This window comes from Aquila chrysaetos, chromosome 9 (assembly GCF_900496995.4).
Source record: "Aquila chrysaetos chrysaetos chromosome 9, bAquChr1.4, whole genome shotgun sequence".
Lineage (NCBI taxonomy): Eukaryota > Metazoa > Chordata > Aves > Accipitriformes > Accipitridae > Aquila > Aquila chrysaetos.
Window position 1 is genome coordinate 25,971,184 of NC_044012.1, and position 16,405 is coordinate 25,987,588.

General features: G+C 47.5%; 2 protein-coding genes across 4 annotated transcripts; both read right to left on the reverse strand.

Annotated features, from left to right (window-relative positions):
* Nucleotides 1-525: 525 nt before the first annotated feature.
* Nucleotides 526-5,288, reverse strand: LOC115346036. The gene is made up of 2 exons (XM_030025672.2): nucleotides 5,203-5,288; nucleotides 526-3,107 (listed from the first exon to the last, which is right to left on the reverse strand). The coding sequence occupies exon 2, from the start codon at nucleotides 3,090-3,092 to the stop codon at nucleotides 2,118-2,120; it is 975 nt and encodes a 324-aa protein (XP_029881532.1). The 5' UTR covers nucleotides 3,093-3,107; nucleotides 5,203-5,288; the 3' UTR covers nucleotides 526-2,117.
* Nucleotides 5,289-7,916: 2,628 nt separating this feature from the next.
* LOC115346171 (keratin-associated protein 10-6-like) lies at nucleotides 7,917-12,302 on the reverse strand. Of its 3 annotated transcripts, XM_041125982.1 has the most exons (3): nucleotides 11,743-12,302; nucleotides 9,064-10,575; nucleotides 7,917-9,000 (listed from the first exon to the last, which is right to left on the reverse strand). In XM_041125982.1, exons 1-3 carry the CDS (start codon nucleotides 11,806-11,808, stop codon nucleotides 8,866-8,868), a joined length of 1,713 nt encoding a protein of 570 aa, XP_040981916.1. In that variant the 5' UTR covers nucleotides 11,809-12,302; the 3' UTR covers nucleotides 7,917-8,865. The 3 variants fall into 3 exon arrangements, with proteins under 3 accessions (XP_040981916.1, XP_040981915.1, XP_040981917.1); XM_041125981.1 differs by having other exon boundaries at nucleotides 7,917-10,575; XM_041125983.1 differs by lacking the exon at nucleotides 11,743-12,302 and adding an exon at nucleotides 11,513-11,545 and having other exon boundaries at nucleotides 7,917-10,575.
* Nucleotides 12,303-16,405: the final 4,103 nt, after the last annotated feature.

Genomic DNA, 16,405 nt, shown 5'->3' on the forward strand with positions numbered 1-16,405 from the left:
TGGGATGTAGTCAGGAGGGAGCTACTTGCTTAGGTCTTTCCTCTCTTTTTCATTTAATTCCCCAGGGTTAGTGATTTACCAGAAGTTAAAATGAATTCTCTCTCTGCATGGGGAACAAGACTCCTCCTAATCCCGGAGGACAGGTGGTAGCATCTGTTGCTGGTTTTTACAGGTGTTGTGGTTTAACCCCAGCCAACAACTATGCACCACACAGCTGCTCACTCACTCTCCCACACACAGTGGGATGGGGGAGAAAATCGGGAAAAAAGGAAGTAAAACTCATGGGTTGAGATAAGAACAGTTTAATAGAACAGAAAAGAAGAAACTAATAATGACAACAATAATAAAATTACAATAATAATAATAAAAGGATTGGAATATACACGTGATGCACAGTGCAATTGCTCACCACCCACCAACCAATGCCTAGTTAGTCCCTGAGCAGCAATCCCCCCCCTAGCCCCACTCCCCCCAGTTTATATACTGGGCATGACATCACATGGTATGGAATACTCTGTTGGCCAGTTTGGGTCAGCTGTCCTGGCTGTGTCCCCTCCCAACTTCTTGTGCCCCCCCAGCCTTCTTGCTGGCTGAGCATGAGAAGCTGAAAAATCCTTGACTTCAGACTAAACATTACTTAGCAAAAACTGAAAACATCAGTGTGTAACCAACATTCTTCTCATACCAAACTCAAAACACAGCACTATACCAGCTACTAGGAAGACAATTAACTATCACAGCTGAAACGAGGACACAGACAAATCTATCACTTTATTAGAAAAAGGAGTCTACAGAAATCCCGTTTGGTCTGTTTGGGGCGCTGGAGAGGAATCCAAGGAGAAAGGAGGGGGTTTTCCTGCTGGGATTTGCCCAGGGAGCTGGCTGAGCAGAGCAAGGCAGAGAAGCAGTGATGGGAAGAGCTGCCAGGTCTCCCACTGCACCTCTGGATGGTGGTAGAGAGCTTCTGCTTCCCTGGTGCTTCCCCAGGAGCACCTCCTGGGAGAGACTGTGGTGTAGGGCAGGTGTGCCAAGACATGTGCTTTGGGACTTTCCCTCTTACATAAATATCCTAGGAAACCAAAATATTGGTCAAGCACGATTTCCTGCTATCTACAAAAATGTTATTGTCAAGGAACAGCTGGAATTGAAAGTTAGTTTTCTCTCTGGCTGCAATTTTATAGCCACAAACTATTGATGCTGATCACCCATCCAATGCAGGCAGGGCCAGCTCAGGGTCACAGCATCACAAGAGACCTTCTGCAGCTTCCTCTCTCCCTCCTGCTATGCCAGGGACTATCCCACACAACCCATTTCATAATCTGCTCAGCTGTGGTTTGTCCAGTGAAAAAATTGCAGAGCAGGGGACACCTGGGGGAAGCTTGCCCTGGTCCTGGGGTGCAGGACTGAAAGCTCCTGTGTGACCCATATGCAAAGGGGCTGTTCTCCCCTGTGATGCTGGTGCAACCAAGCTAAGCCTGGATAGACAGTAAACTCCTGCCTGAGAGCTGCTAATGAGTCTCATAACTTTAATCAAGCCTTCTTCTAAATACCGCCCTGCGCTGCTTCTTTTACTATGTCTCTGGATAACTTTTCAACACCAAGATCTGTTCCCACAGATGGTAAATCTAGTCCTAAAAGCGTGGTTACTGCCATTATTTTACACAAAAGAATGGTATAACAACAGGGAATAGTTTTTTTCCAGTAGTAGGTATTAGAAACAGTTTTAAAAAATGGAAAATAAGTCAGACAGAGAGCAGGAATCCAGCTGCAACCTCAGTTTAATATGACCGGTACAACCTGTGAATATAATTGATCCAGTAACAGTAAAAACCTCTCAGGGTGCGAACACTGTAGCAGAGTTGTATCGGCTTGAAGTTCAAAGCCTAAGCACCTGCTCAGTTACTTAAATTCTCACTAACATCTTTTCTGTTGCAGGAATAACTGAAGCGTGGTCAAAAAAGAAAGGCAATGCACTCTATGAGTTTAACATGGATACAATAAGGGGTAAAATAAGGCCAAAGCTTCTCTGGGGGTTAGGAATGGGAACAGGGGGAGAAAAATAACCTCAGACCTCAGCTACACAGCTTGCTGGTTTTACAACTACTTCTTTATCTCCTTTACCACAGCCATTTTGAAGCACAGCGACTCTTCTTGGAGTGGCTTGAACGTTTCACTCCCCCTGCATGATTCTGAATCGAGTGCTGGGTGGCCCGTGGGTAGAGGCACTTGGACTTGTTTAGGTGTTGTGTGGATGAACTCTTGTGCTTGACTCCCTCCTGCATCAGCGAGCATTTAGCTTTGTGTTGCTGCAAGGAGCACTCCTTTATTTCCTGCCCAGGGAGACACTTGGGCACATGTGGCTGCGGCGGGCACTTGCTTACACATTGCTGCGAGGAGTAAGTGGTGACGCATTCCTGCATCGGGTAGCCCTTCATGCACTTCTGCTGGGGGAAACTGCTCGTGTACTCCTGCAGGAAAGACTGTGTTGTGCACTGCTGCGGAGGGCACTCGGTGACTCCCTGCAGTGGCAGGGAATAGCCGCTGGTCATCCCCTGCAGGGACCAGAGCTCCGTGCCGTACCGCTGCGACGAGCATTTGGATATCTTCTGTGACCTGCATTCGTCCTTGCACGAGGATGAGTACTTGATCCCACATGGTGGGAACTTGAGTTTGCTCGGCTCTGGGCACCTGGGTGCACAGGGTGGGAGGCTCTTGGCCATACGCTTTTTCTCGGGGTGGCTGGTCTCACACGGCTGGAAATTCTGCATCGTGCTCAGCTTCAGGCTGGGCTTCCTGCAGGGCAGAAGGCGAGTGGTCTCACAAGGCTCAGGGTACAGCAGGATGCAGTGTTGTACATTGGGCTGACAAGACAGCAGAGACATCTGGCTTACGCTTGGCTGTGGGCACACATAAGTGAAAGGTTGCGTGTAGCTTTGCCATCTCGGCATTGGGCTCTTGATCACGCTCACAGGGTGGCATGTGGTACTGCAAGCATCAGACTGGGGCGTGCACTGCTGGATGCTTTCAGTGATATAGCTCGATCCCGGTAGGTACAGGTGTTTATACTGCTCCCCATAATAGTGCATGGTCATGCAAGGTGCTTATGCCTAAAAGAAGCAGGAAAAAGACAGTTCACGTAGGCATTGGCTATTTTTTTGTGATGCAGGCCTCGGAGTTTCCCCGCAGGCATCTCAACATGGCAAGCCCACACCCGAGCCCTCCTGAAGGTCAGAGGTTCTTGGTGACTCAAGACCAGGCTGTGATCACCCAGGTGAGGAGAGGAGAGTCTGTTCTCGGCTCATGCCCCCACACCCTTCTCTTAAGAGCCCAGAAGCAATCAGGGATTGGAGGCAGACAAACCAGGGAGTTTTCATGCCACTCTTCAAAGACCAGCTAAGCGTCCAACAAAGCATTTCACCAAGGAGAAGTGACATTATGACCTGCTGTCTTACTTCCTGGAAACCTCCTGTGTCCCCACTGGGACGTCCTTTCAAGTTTATATCCTGCAACTCCCAAGCACCAGAGATGAAAGGCAAGCCAAAATTAAAGGTGTGTCCATGGTGTAATTCTCAGGCGTGGCTGCAGTTCACATGGGCAAACACAAGCTGAGGTTAAATTAGCTAGCTGAAGGTAAGGATAGGTTTGTGACAGCATGGAGCTCAGCATATATGACCTGCCTGCCTGCCGATTCACAGTCCCACAGGGGTCTGCTGGGCTGGCAGTGTGCAATTACAGGCTCTGAGCTTGCCACCGTAGTATCAGCTTCACTGCCTCTGCAAGCCTTGCAGTCCTAGCTTCATACTATTGTGTAGGCATCCTCAAGAAAAGAAAAGACGAAATACAACAGCATTGTGTCTAAGTATTTAGTGAAACCATAGCAGGAAAGGAGAAGCTATCAAGGCAAGATCTCAGCTGGTGTTAACTGGTCAATTTTCACTGAGTTGAGAGAATTACACCCATTTAAAGAAGCCTCCAGTCCTGCACTACAGTCATACCAAACCATAGTGTCCTGGTTTTGTTATGGTAACCCAAAGACCCACTGCCAAATGCCTGGCATACCAGCTCTGATGGATACTGAAAATTCATCCTGACAGCCCCTGTGCAGGCAGCATGAAGGGGAGTCTAGCCGAGAGGTTCACGTTTTCCTCCTGAAACCACTGTGAAATGTGGCCAACTTTGTATTGGCCCTGGGACTTGTAGGAGAAACCATCCCACTTCATTCCCCACTCCGGAAAACACCGGTTTCAGGGAGTATTCTGAATTTTTTACCAGATTATTTTGAGCACAACAGGTACTGGAACAACTGACATGTGAAAGGTGCTCTGATCAAAAATGTTTTTTTTTCATTTCAACATTGTTTGGAGATTAAGACATATAATTAAATGACTGTAAAGAAACTGCATTTTCTGAACACTCCTAGTTCTGTCTATAATTACACAAGGCATTTTATCTTCCAAAAGCCTATCACTGGGTGACTATTAGCAGTAACAATGCTGTGTGTTACTATCATTAGGAAAACTTATTACCACTACAATTATAATAATCGTTGACTAATAAAAACAACCCATTGAAAAACAATGATAGCAATTGCTACTACTACATGTACAATGCTAAAGTATCTAGTGATGCTCATCAAGATAAAAAGCTTCTAAAGTAGGGGGGATTATTTGCTTCCAGGGGGTGGTTTGCATCTCAAACTTATTTTTGTCATTGTTACCCTAGATAGAAATTTTAACATGTTCAGACTTAGCTAGAGAGTCTCTCTGCTGACTTTCACATTGGCACTGAAGTTGGTCAGCTTCTTACTATTATCTGAAAAGTTGTTTTGTTTAAATTCCATAAAATGGCAGCAAATTTCTCCATGCCACTTCCTTTAGAGGTGTTGCAAGGTCATATGTGACTCCTGCCAGCATTGAGCCCTTTATGTAGTCAATAGCCTCCTTTGGACTAGAACTAACAGAAAGCATAGAAAAGCCCACAAATCCCACTCCTGACTTCACAGTCCATCTGGAAGTGCTCTCCCAATATTCTTCAGTTTAGCATGGAGGAGATGCTCCAGCTGTTAGAGGCGCGCTTGCTGGTGCTGATGGCAGCATCCCCCAGAGGATGCTTCTCTGTGAGTACACAGGCAGGACCTCTGCCTGCTCCAGCCACCCAGGAATAAAACAGCATTTCAGGAGCTCCATTAAAAGCCAGACTTACCCACTTCATCAGTGAGAACAACCGGAGAGAAGTGCCTAGGAGAGCCCTGCGATGACAGAGCTTTTATACAGTGAATAAGTGCCCTAGGGGAGTAAGGCGGTTTGGCTGGGTGATGCTCTAATTGCCTGCCAGTCCTGGCCAAGCCACGTGCAGCTTTGTGCCGGTGGGAATGGCTGTTCTCACTCTGTGGGGCTGCCACCACCTCCCAGCACTGCTGGGGCATCTGGCTTATCTGTGAAACCTCCTGATCCAACACACTGAACGAGCAAAGGCCCTGGCAGGCCAAGGATACCCTGTGCAGGGGCTACTTATGGCCCTCACGCTACGAATCCCCATGCACGGTGTGAAAGCATCCCTGCCTGCCCATTGCAAATCCAGACCAGCTAAAACACACCTTTCCACCCAGAAGATTGCAGTTGAGACCACCAAAGGGACCGCTCAAGGGACTCCTCATTTCCATGGGAGCTGAATGCGTAAGTCCCTTCGGTGCCTTTGAAAACACCATCCAGGAAGGACTCTCGGCAACTTTTTGCAGACCATAATTACTGTGGCATGCAGACTTCCTTCACTTACACAGGGAACCCAGAGAAGAGACAGATGATTGGCACTGAGAAAGCCTTGGGCTAAGGGCAAGACGGCTACTAAAAAGGACTTGCCACAAAGTGAATAACATGCTGAAAGAGGTGACACTTTTCCAGCACAACAAAGGGGAGAAGGCACAAGCAGGAGCACTGGGTCGGCCCAGGGAAAGGCAGCTGAATCAAAGTGGGCTCATGTCCCGAAAACACAAATCACATTTCCTGCTCTGCTGCACAGTCTCTGCACCAGTCATCCCTCCCTTTGTTCCCTGTTTATGCCACGAATAAATCCAAGGGAAAATTAACAGTAGCATGAGCATAAGTGCCAACAGGGAATGCATTTTTATGTAGTCATATCTGCATAAGTGAAGGTCCTGGCATTTTTTTTTCCTTTAATGCGAATCTAACACCTATGAATTGGGTTCCAGCATGCTGGGAATTTGGGTGAGGTCCCACACATTGAAATAAAAAGAGTTGAAATAAGTTCATTTTTAATGGAGTAGGTGGAAAATTTCTCACTGATATGAAGCACCGGGGATGGTGCTGGGTTGCCATCCCTAGAGGTATTTAAAAGACATGTGGACGTGGCACTTGGGGACATGGTTTCTTGGTGAACTTGGCAGTGTTACATTTATGGTTGGACTCGATGATCTTAAGGGTCTTTTCTAACTTAAATGGTTCTATGATTTGGAGCAGAATATTGATCTCCAGCTTATGAACAACTGAGTAAATTTTCTGTTTCTATTTTCACCAGGAAATCCAGAAGCCTGAAGGTAGGTTTGTTATTTACATTTCTGATTTTCCAACAAAAAAATCTCCCTCAGTATCATAGAAAAAAACACAGACAAAGTGCATGTTTTCCCGGTTGATGCCGACAATTTGAGAGCTACAAAAAACAAAGGGAAGAATGCTTTCTTCAGGCTTATCTTCTTTTTTTGCAGTTGAAGACAAAAGCACTCAATCCAGCCTGGATTTCTCCAGCTTTCATTGCGTTTCACACCCCTGGACTACAACGCCCTTTTTAACGTTAAATGATCTGACCCAAGATTTTAGGAATCAAGCTGGCGTCAGAGAGCATGTAAGCAGATTAATACAATTTTAATAAGCTCCATAAATCCAGTTCCTGGGCAAGCTCCAGATCAAGTAGCCTTCAAGTAATGCTAATACTCAGTTTAGTGTTTCCAGTGCAGGTAGCAAAATATTAACCCGATGATAACATCGTGCCCTGTCATCCAAATGTTCTTAATTAGCATCTGTAAAGTCCTTTCATCCCAGAGAGACGCACAGTGCCATATGGGACATTGTTGTGGGGGCTATTATTATTCCATTATTCCCAATTAAGCACAGGGGAAACTGAGGCACATTGCACTGTGGTCACTTGGCAGCGCAGCATGAGTCAGAGCCAGGGTCAGAACCAGACTCCATCGCAACTGCCTCCAAAACAAGCCCCGTGCTCTGGTAGCCGCTCTACCTCTGTGACATGAGGTCCTGCACCACCCGGCCACCCTCAACCCAGGTAGATTTTCCTAAAGATCCCCTGGGCTCTGGCTCCTATGGGAAAGCAACAATGATGTGACAACTCCTCAGAAGGCTACACCATTGCTCATCTCAGTTTTAAAGGGGACACAAAACATTGGGTTGTGAGAGCATCCCTGGCTCTGCAAGGTGGAAGGAGGGCCACGGTCACTGCTGCTCTTGCACACTGCCTTGCTGGGCCAAAGCATCACCACTGGACATTCAGGAGAAGGTGTGAAAAGGGTCTGCTCCTCCATGACCCACTGAGCACCCTGGGGAAGCAGCCAGATGCCACCTCAACATTGCTAGATGCTCAAGTCTTGGACACATCCTTGCCTTCAGAGGGCAGCCCGTGGTGGCACCCCAAGGTCACCGAGCAAGGGTGGAGCAGGGCAGGATGCGGGGCAGCGTCCCGGCCCCAGTCACACCCTCCTCTTTGTCTTGCAACACTTGTTTTTGCCCTCCAAATAGGCATGATGTACTTAGTATGAGCTACTAGTCATTTTCCTAATGATAGGGCATATTACAGGATTTTTGTATTTTTCAGACAGCATTTCACTATATTTAATAAAGAGGAAGCAGCAGAGGGCAAAAAGACAAGATATTTAATCTCAGGTCAGAGAACTATATTTATTTAAGTTTATATATATATGTATAATATAAGCATACATATATATATATATATGGTTTGTTTTCAGTACAGTGTAGAGTATACATCTTCAGGCAGCATAAAGAATATAGTTAATTGCTTTTATAGCTCAAACATTTATAAAATAGTCGTGCTACAACTTTCAGTGTTATTTCAAAGACTTTCTTTAGTTTCAAGTCATATTTTCAATATTAATTAAAGCAACCAAGTGAATAAAAACTTTCATGTATAAAATCTCAGCAAGGACCAAATTCACCAAGCCAGAAATCCTGTCTTGTCTGGAGACTCTACTGAAGTCAGCGCAGAGTCAGTGGTTTAAAGCAGCAGGGATTTCTGGCCACCTTCCGAAATGAAGGCCATTGGAGTAAGGTTCGTATACCGTTTGCTTAGCAAATTTACGTTTGGCTTCCAAATCTGTGAGTGAAAACAGCTGTTTCAGAGAACTCGCAGCCTCATGGAATCCAGGTTAGCCTGAACATTGTCTCCCAGTGCCAGGACTAAACCCAGAGCCAGGCACAGGCCAGTCCTCTGCTGGCCGCACTGCCAGTCCTTTTGATTCTGTCATGATTTGGACTCCTTAGACATTTCTATTTCTTCTTTTTTTTTTAATTTTTTAAAAAATCACTATTCATTTCAACTAGGTGAGAATTTAATAGCATCCCACTAAATTATGCCTTGTAGCAGATTAAGCCTACTCCAGGTAGGCTTACAAGCCACAGGTACCTGGAGTGCAGCCATGGAAATAATATTGCACCCTGGCCCAAAACAGAGCTGAGCTACAGGGGAAATACTGGAAAACAGAGATAAAGCAGACTTAAGCAATAGGAACTAGTTGCCAGGTGGTACGAGGAGATAAATAACCCCTGCCCCAAAGCTGTACCTCACTCTTTTTCTGTGGACCATCCTTTCCCCCACTCCTTTTTACCAGGGCCATTTGGACACAGAACAGTACTTTTTAGAGTGACTCGAAATTTTAACTCCACCTAACTGACATTGCTGCAGGACACATTTGGTTGCACATGGCTGCTGTGGGACACACTTGGTGGCACACTGCTGCTGTGGGACACATTTAGTCGCACATTGCTGCTGCGGGACACACTTGGTGGCACACTGCTGCTGTGGGACACATTTAGTCGCACATTGCTGCTGTGGGACATATTTGGTCACACACTGCTGCTGTGGGACACACTTGGTCGCACACTGCTGTGGGACACCCTTGGTTGCACACTGCTGTGGGACACCCTTGGTCACACCCTGCTGCTGCGGGACACATTTGGTCGCACACTGCTGCTGTGGGACACACTTGGTCACACACTGCTGTGGGACACCCTTGGTCGCACACTGCTGCTGCGGGACACACTTAGTCACACACTGCTGTGGGACACCCTTGGTCACACCCTGCTGCTGCGGGACACATTTGGTCGCACACTGCTGCTGTGGGACACACTTAGTCACACACTGCTGTGGGACACCCTTGGTCGCACACTGCTGCTGCGGGACACACTTAGTCACACACTGCTGTGGGACACACTTGGTGGCACACTGCTGCTGTGGGACACACTTGGTCACACACTGCTGTGGGACACCCTTGGTCGCACACTGCTGCTGCGGGACACACTTAGTCACACACTGCTGTGGGACACACTTGGTGGCACACTGCTGCTGTGGGACACATGTGGTCGCATACTGCTGTGGGACACACTTGGTGGCACACTGCTGCTGTGGGACACACTTGGTCGCACACTGCTGCTGTGGGATACCCTTGGTGGCACACTGCTGCTGCAGGACACAAGTTGTCTCACACTGCTGTGGGACACAAATCGTAGCACCCTTGGTTGCACACTGCTGCGGGACACACTTGGTCACACACCTGGTCGCACACTGCTGTGGGACATACATGGTGGCACTCTGCTGTGGGGCACAAGAGGTCACAAACTGGTGCGAGACACACTTGGTCGCACACTGCTGTGGGACACACTTGGTGACACACCTGGTTGCACACTGCTGCTGCGGGGTGTACGTGGTCACACACTGCTGCGGGATGCACTTGGTTGCACACTGCTGCTGTGGGATGCCCTTGGTCAGGTACGGCTGCTGTGGCAGACACGTGGTCACGCACCTGGTCTCACACTGCTGCTGCGGAATGCACTTTGTCGCGCTCTGCTGCTGGGGGGCATAGGCGGTCATGCACTTGGTCGCACACTGTTGCGGCACACCTTTGGTTGCACACTGCTGCTGCAGCACACACTTCATCACACAAGGCTGCTGTGACGCACCCTTGGTCGCACACTGTTGCTGCGGCACGCAAGTTGACACGCACCGAGTTACACATGGCTGCTTTAGGATGCACTGGGTCACACACTGCTGCTGCGGCACACACTTGGTTGCATACTGCTGCTGTGGCACACACTGGGTCACACACTGCTGTTGGGAGAAGCTGGAGGACATGATCTGCTGCTGGGGGACACAGGGGGTTACATACTGTGGGGTGCACAGTGTCGAGTGCCAGGTAGGCACTGGCAGGTGTCTGGCAGCATACATCGGCGGGCACTTGATGGGGATGGGTTCCTGGTAGACCAGAGGAAGGCACTGATGTAGGTAGCACGACATCTTGGTGAGGCTTTGGCAGGACTGGAATGACACGTGAGAAAGCAGAGTCTTTAGACAGGCACCCGGTTGATTTTCTCACAGTCCTGCTGCTGCCCGTGTAGCAGGACTGGCTCGCTTCACTGGGTGATGGAGACACATCCCGCCTATACCACAGTCTCAAAACCACACCAGTAGCAGCCGAGGACCCAACCCATTATTTTTAACTCTGAAACATGGTGCTAAGTCAAACAGTGGGGAAAATCAGAGACATGTAGCACTAAATATCTCCCCAGACTGCAATTCCCTTCCCATCACCTGGACCTCCACTGGGGGAGAACTTATCTTGGAGGTCAGCAGAGGAAGGGCTGATCTCAGAGCTGCCTTTCAATCATTAAATCCAGTTTTGCCCTCCTGCTTTTGGTTAGTAACTGCCTCTGACCTCTTGCTGATGCATTAAGAAAAAGGCCCAACCCAGAAACAAGCTCTGAACCTCTGGCCACATCTGCCATAGCAGGAGAGGCAAAGATCACCCAAGGCACCGCTGCTTGGTGATCCCATCACACTGCAGGCAGGCAGAGGTTCACAGCTCAGTCCCAGCATCACAAAGTTCATGCTCATTAGAGAACCAAAACCAATTAAAGGGTAACAATACCACAACTGAACACAAACCTGCTTACAGCTCTTCTAGCATTATGTTCCCTGATGCACCAAAGCTGCTCTGATTGTTGTCAGGCACCCCCAAAAGCAAACAATAGCAGCACCCCAATTACTTCTAACAACCTTTCCTAACATTTTTCAGGAGTGTCTCTTGGACTCAGATGCCCAGCTGCAGACACTGAGAGCGCATTCCCATTCCAACACAGCAATTCAAACGAACTAGTTTTAAAAACTTTTCCCATAGAGCATTTTTTATATGTAAAAAAGCAGAAATAAATCTGCATTGCAGCAGCTACAGAGGCTCAGCACAAACCAGACTTACCCAGCTTCCTGGCGAGAACAGCTTTGTGATGTGACCAGTGAGTCGTAATAGAAGGAGAGCTTTTATATAGCTACTAAATGTGCCTTGAAGGTATGAGGTACCCATGACATAGCCTAATAGCTCCTATGCAAAAGCTGTTCTGTGTTCAACATTCGCAGTGACTAGCATCAGTGTACTCACCCCTGAGGATGAGTAGTTGAATGTCGGCTCCCCATTGTAAGAGTAATTACCTTTTGTATAATCCTTCCTGGCATGGTAAGATTGAATGGTATTTGGAGAGGCAGCAGCAGTGGCATCCCCTGCTTCAGGGGTTTTGCAAGGCAGAAATGCACCAAATAACATGCAGTACTGGCTTTCCAGAGGTCTCACTGGAGCCAGGCTTCACAGTCCCTGGAAACATCCTGGTGGTCCCCCAGAAATGGGGCCATCCCATCACTCAGCCTCTTTTGGCACACACATGGCATTGGCTTCCTGCCGTGAGAGCTGCACTGACCGCTCCATGTCCTTCTCTAACTTTAGTCCCTGGTCAGAGCTGGCAGCATTTCTCATCTGCCCCATAATGCCCAGCAGCCAGCGTCGGTTTTGGGTGCAGGCTGGACACAGGGCACTGGCTCCTCAGGAAAAACAAGAGGTCCTAGTAAAGTTCAAATCACCCTCTTGGGTGGGTGCAGTTCATCATCCATAGAGAACTTCATTTTTAGTTCACATAGCTCTTGAGAGCCCCTGGCTGTTGGTGTCTTGATGCTCCCATGATCCCAATGCAATCACCTGTTAGAGCAATGGGAATACACCGTCCAGTGACTCTCAGATGAGCAGAAAAGATGAGCTACAGTCACATTTGATTGCAGCCCTTGCACAACAAACTCAGCTGTCAAAGCTGTGACCGGCAGCATGACAGTCTACAAAAAGTACCAGGAGCAGATAAACTTCCTCCAGGCCTGCGGGTGACTTTCTCAGTGAGTCAACTTCTTATCTCACACTGCACCCAGAAAAAAACTAGTCAGAAAACTGGGAGATTAATTTTTTGAAGTCACTGAAGTTCTAATCAATGCTTTCATGTATATGTTGTCACAGGAAATATCCCCCCCCAAAGTGACAATTTCTTCCTGCTGACTACAAGGAGAGCTGAGGGGGACCAGTGTAGAGGAGTGCTCTGCCCCACCGACATCTAGCACTGGCTTAGATGAAACCCACCCCAAGGGGACCAGTTCCTGAGTATGCTTATTAAAAACTGCAGTTTCTTGTGAAGTAGAGAAATGGCTTTGCCCATGTGGTTTTGGAGGCAAAGAGAAAGGTCCATAAATAATTCTGTAGTGAAACTGATAATAAAGGTTAGGAATTCTTGGACAACTATGACCCACACCAGGCAAGAATCACAGGGGGTGAAATGCTCCCTTTACTATAGGCTTCTCCAGCAAGGACAAATCCTGACCCTTGCTGGTCAGCACTGAGTGTGTTCATCTTTGCCTGAACCACAAGAAATGTGGCTTTGTTGTGGCATCTCTCCTGCAGAAATTGGTTCTTTGATCCAAAGCCATAACTCTTCATTGCTTTTTAGCTCCAAAGGTTGTAGGTGTGATCCTCCCTGTTAACCAAAGTGAGCCCTTCACTTTTATATTATTTTTATTCTAGTCTGGATGCAGGCACTGCCCCAACCTTCAAACAAATCTTTATTTCATTCCATACTTGACTGAAACCCCATGTGTACCTGCCTAACTTAAAGCCCAGGTGAACTTTAATTTTTTGATTACAACATTTACTTGTCTTTCATGTTAATACCCAGTAATGTCTGTAAGACTATGTGTCTAAGCCCTCTTAAAAAGTTGTTGTGGTTTAACCTCAGCTGGCAGCTAAGCACCTTGCAGCCACTTACTCACTCCCTGCCAAGTGGGATGGGGGAGAGAATCAGGAAAAAAAAGTAAAACTTGTGGGTTGAGATAAAGGCAGTTTAATAGGACAGAAAAGGAAGGGAAAATAATAATTACAATTATAATTATAATAATAATAGAATATACAAAACAAGTGATGCACAATACAATTGCTCACCACCCACTGACCGATGCCCAGCCAAACCCCAAGATGCGGTGCCCCCCAGCCAACTCCCCCCAGTTTAAATACTGGGCATGATGTATTACCATACGGAATACCCCGTTTGGGTCAGCTGTCCTGGCTGTGTCCCCTCCCATTTTCTTGTGCACTCCCAGCCTCCGCTGGCAGGGCAGCATGAGAAGCTGAAAAGATCTTGACTTAGTATAAATACTGCTTAACAACAACTAAAACATCAGTGTGTTATCAACATTTTTCTCATCCTAAATCCAAAACACAGTACTATACCAGCTACTAAGAAGAAAATTAACTTTATTCCAGCTGAAACCAGGACATCAGTACACTCCAAAACTGCAGAATCAAAGAAAGAAAGAAAAAAACCAGAAACGTAATTAGGCTCCATTTTAACTTTGGCAACATAGCAACTTTGGAGACTTCCACTATGTAACAATTTAATGAGTGTTTCACTTTCGCATGGTAATGCCTGTCAAAAATGTGTGCTTCTGTTGTCATCATCTGTGCATATCCTGGTAGTATCCAGTTTTTCTCCCCACAAGCCAGCCCTGCCCTGCAGTGGTTGTCAGCTAAGAAAATCTCCTGTGTTTTTTTAACATGCCTGATGATTGAACCAATAGCATGAGATGAAGGTGGGAAAAAGAAGTTAAAACAGGGCTGTGGCACTAAGAAGTACGACAAAGGAAGCTGAAAAACATCCTGGAGGAGATGCCAGGTGAGACATTAGGGATTCCACCACCTTCCCTTTAATAAGTCAGGAATGCAAAGGAGCACCGTCACAGTGCAGCAATTTTGGAGCATGAGCCAATGTACCAGGAATTCAAAGCTCCCTGCCTGCTCCAAATATAGAAATTTGGCAGAAGAACAAGACAGTCAAAAAAGAAGACAGAAGAAACACATGGCACATGGGAAATAAGGAGGTGATTGGTGACAGCCAACATGGCTTCACTAAGGGCAAATCGTGCCTGATGGATTTGGTGGCCTTTTACGACAGGGTTACAGCATTGGTGGATAAAGGAAGAGTGACTGACATAATCTGCCTGGACTTGTACAAAGCATTTGACACTGTCCTGCATGACATCCTTGTCTCTAAATTGGACATACATGGATTTGACAGATGGACCACTTGGTGGATAAGGAATTGGCTGGATGGTCACACTCAAAGGGTTGCGGTCAACGGCTCGATGTCCAAGTGGAGACCAGTGATGAGCGGCGTTCCTCAGGGTTTGGTATTGGGACCGGCGCTGTTTAACATCTTTGTCAGCAACATGGACAGTGGGATTGAGTTCACTCTCAGCAAGTTTGCCAGTGACACCAAACTGTGTGGTGCAGTCAACACACTGGAGGGAAGGGATGCCATCCAGAAGGACCTTGACAGGCTTGAGAGGTGGGCCCATGCAAACTCCATGAAGTTCAAGACGACCAACTGCAAGGTCCTGCATATGGGTCAGGGAAATCCAAGCACAAATTCAGGCTGGGCAGAAAATCAATTGAGAGCAGCCCTGAGGAGATGGACTTGGGGGTGTTGGTTGACGAGAAGCTCAACATGACCCGGCAATGTGCATTTGCAGCCCAGAAAGCCAACCATATCCTGGGCTGCATCAAAAGAAGCATGACCAGCAGGTTGAGGGACATGATTCTGCCCCTCTACTCTGCTCTTGTGAGACCCCACCTGGAGTACTGGGGCCCCCAACATAAGAAGGGCATGGACCTGTTGGAGCGAGTCCAGAGGAGGGCCACAAAGATGATCAGAGAGGGCTGGAGCACCTCTCCTATGAAGTCAGGCTGAGAGAGTTGGGGTTATTCAGCCTGGAGAAGAGAAGGCTCCAGGAAGACCTTATTGCAGCCTTCCAGTACTTAAAGGGGGCCTACAAGAAAGCTGGAGAGGGACTTTTTACAAGGGCATGTAATGATAGGACAAGGAGTAATGGCTTTAAACTGAAAGAAGGTAGATTTAGATTAGATGTAAGGAAGAAGTTCTTCACGGTGAGGGTGGCAAGGCCCTGGAACAGATTGCCCAGAGAGGTTGTGCCTGCCCCCTCCCTCGAAGTGTTCAAGGCCAGGTTGGATGGGGCTTTGAGCAAGCTGGTCTAGTGAAAGGTGTCCCTGCCCATGGCAAGGGGGTTGGACTAGATGATCTTTAAGGTCCCTTCCAATACAAACCATCCTGTGATTCTATGAAACAAGGTAAATTGGCTAGGTGTGATCTAGGATATTGGGTTGAAACTTCAAGTGATGTAAAATTCATCTTGCTCCAATAATGGTAACAAAAAAATACCAATAAACTAGACAAAGAGCTGTAAAGCAGGAGGGAGCTACAGTGGGGAGTTGTTAAGCTTTAAAACTAGTGCATAGTGAAGGACACTACATGTGTTAGGCTACAATTGCAAAGCCAAGGAAGACAGTCTTCCCTTGAAGAAATAGATCTGCCTTGGAGAAGTACCTGCATGGGGCTGGGATGGCCATTTCCTCCGGTCTCTCCAAAACATGGTCATGTCCTCCAGCCTCACCCAGGCCTGGCCATGTCCTCTGAACTTACAAGGTATGGACATTTCCTCCAAGCTGTACAAACCACTAGAGCGCAGCATTCGCACATGCAACCACCTCCTGCAACAGCCTTGCAGAACCAGATACTGGTAGCTGGGAAACTGCCTTCAAATGCCCTCTCTCTCTCTCTCCAGGAAAATAGTTTAAACTGGCAGCCTGTGAACTAGACCCAGCCCAATGCCTTTGTGTCATAGAACCCTCATGTCTGAATGCTCCTTATTGTACCAAGTCACTGGCATGAAGATAAATCTGAGTTGCCAGTGCTCCCTGCAGCCCGACCACAGC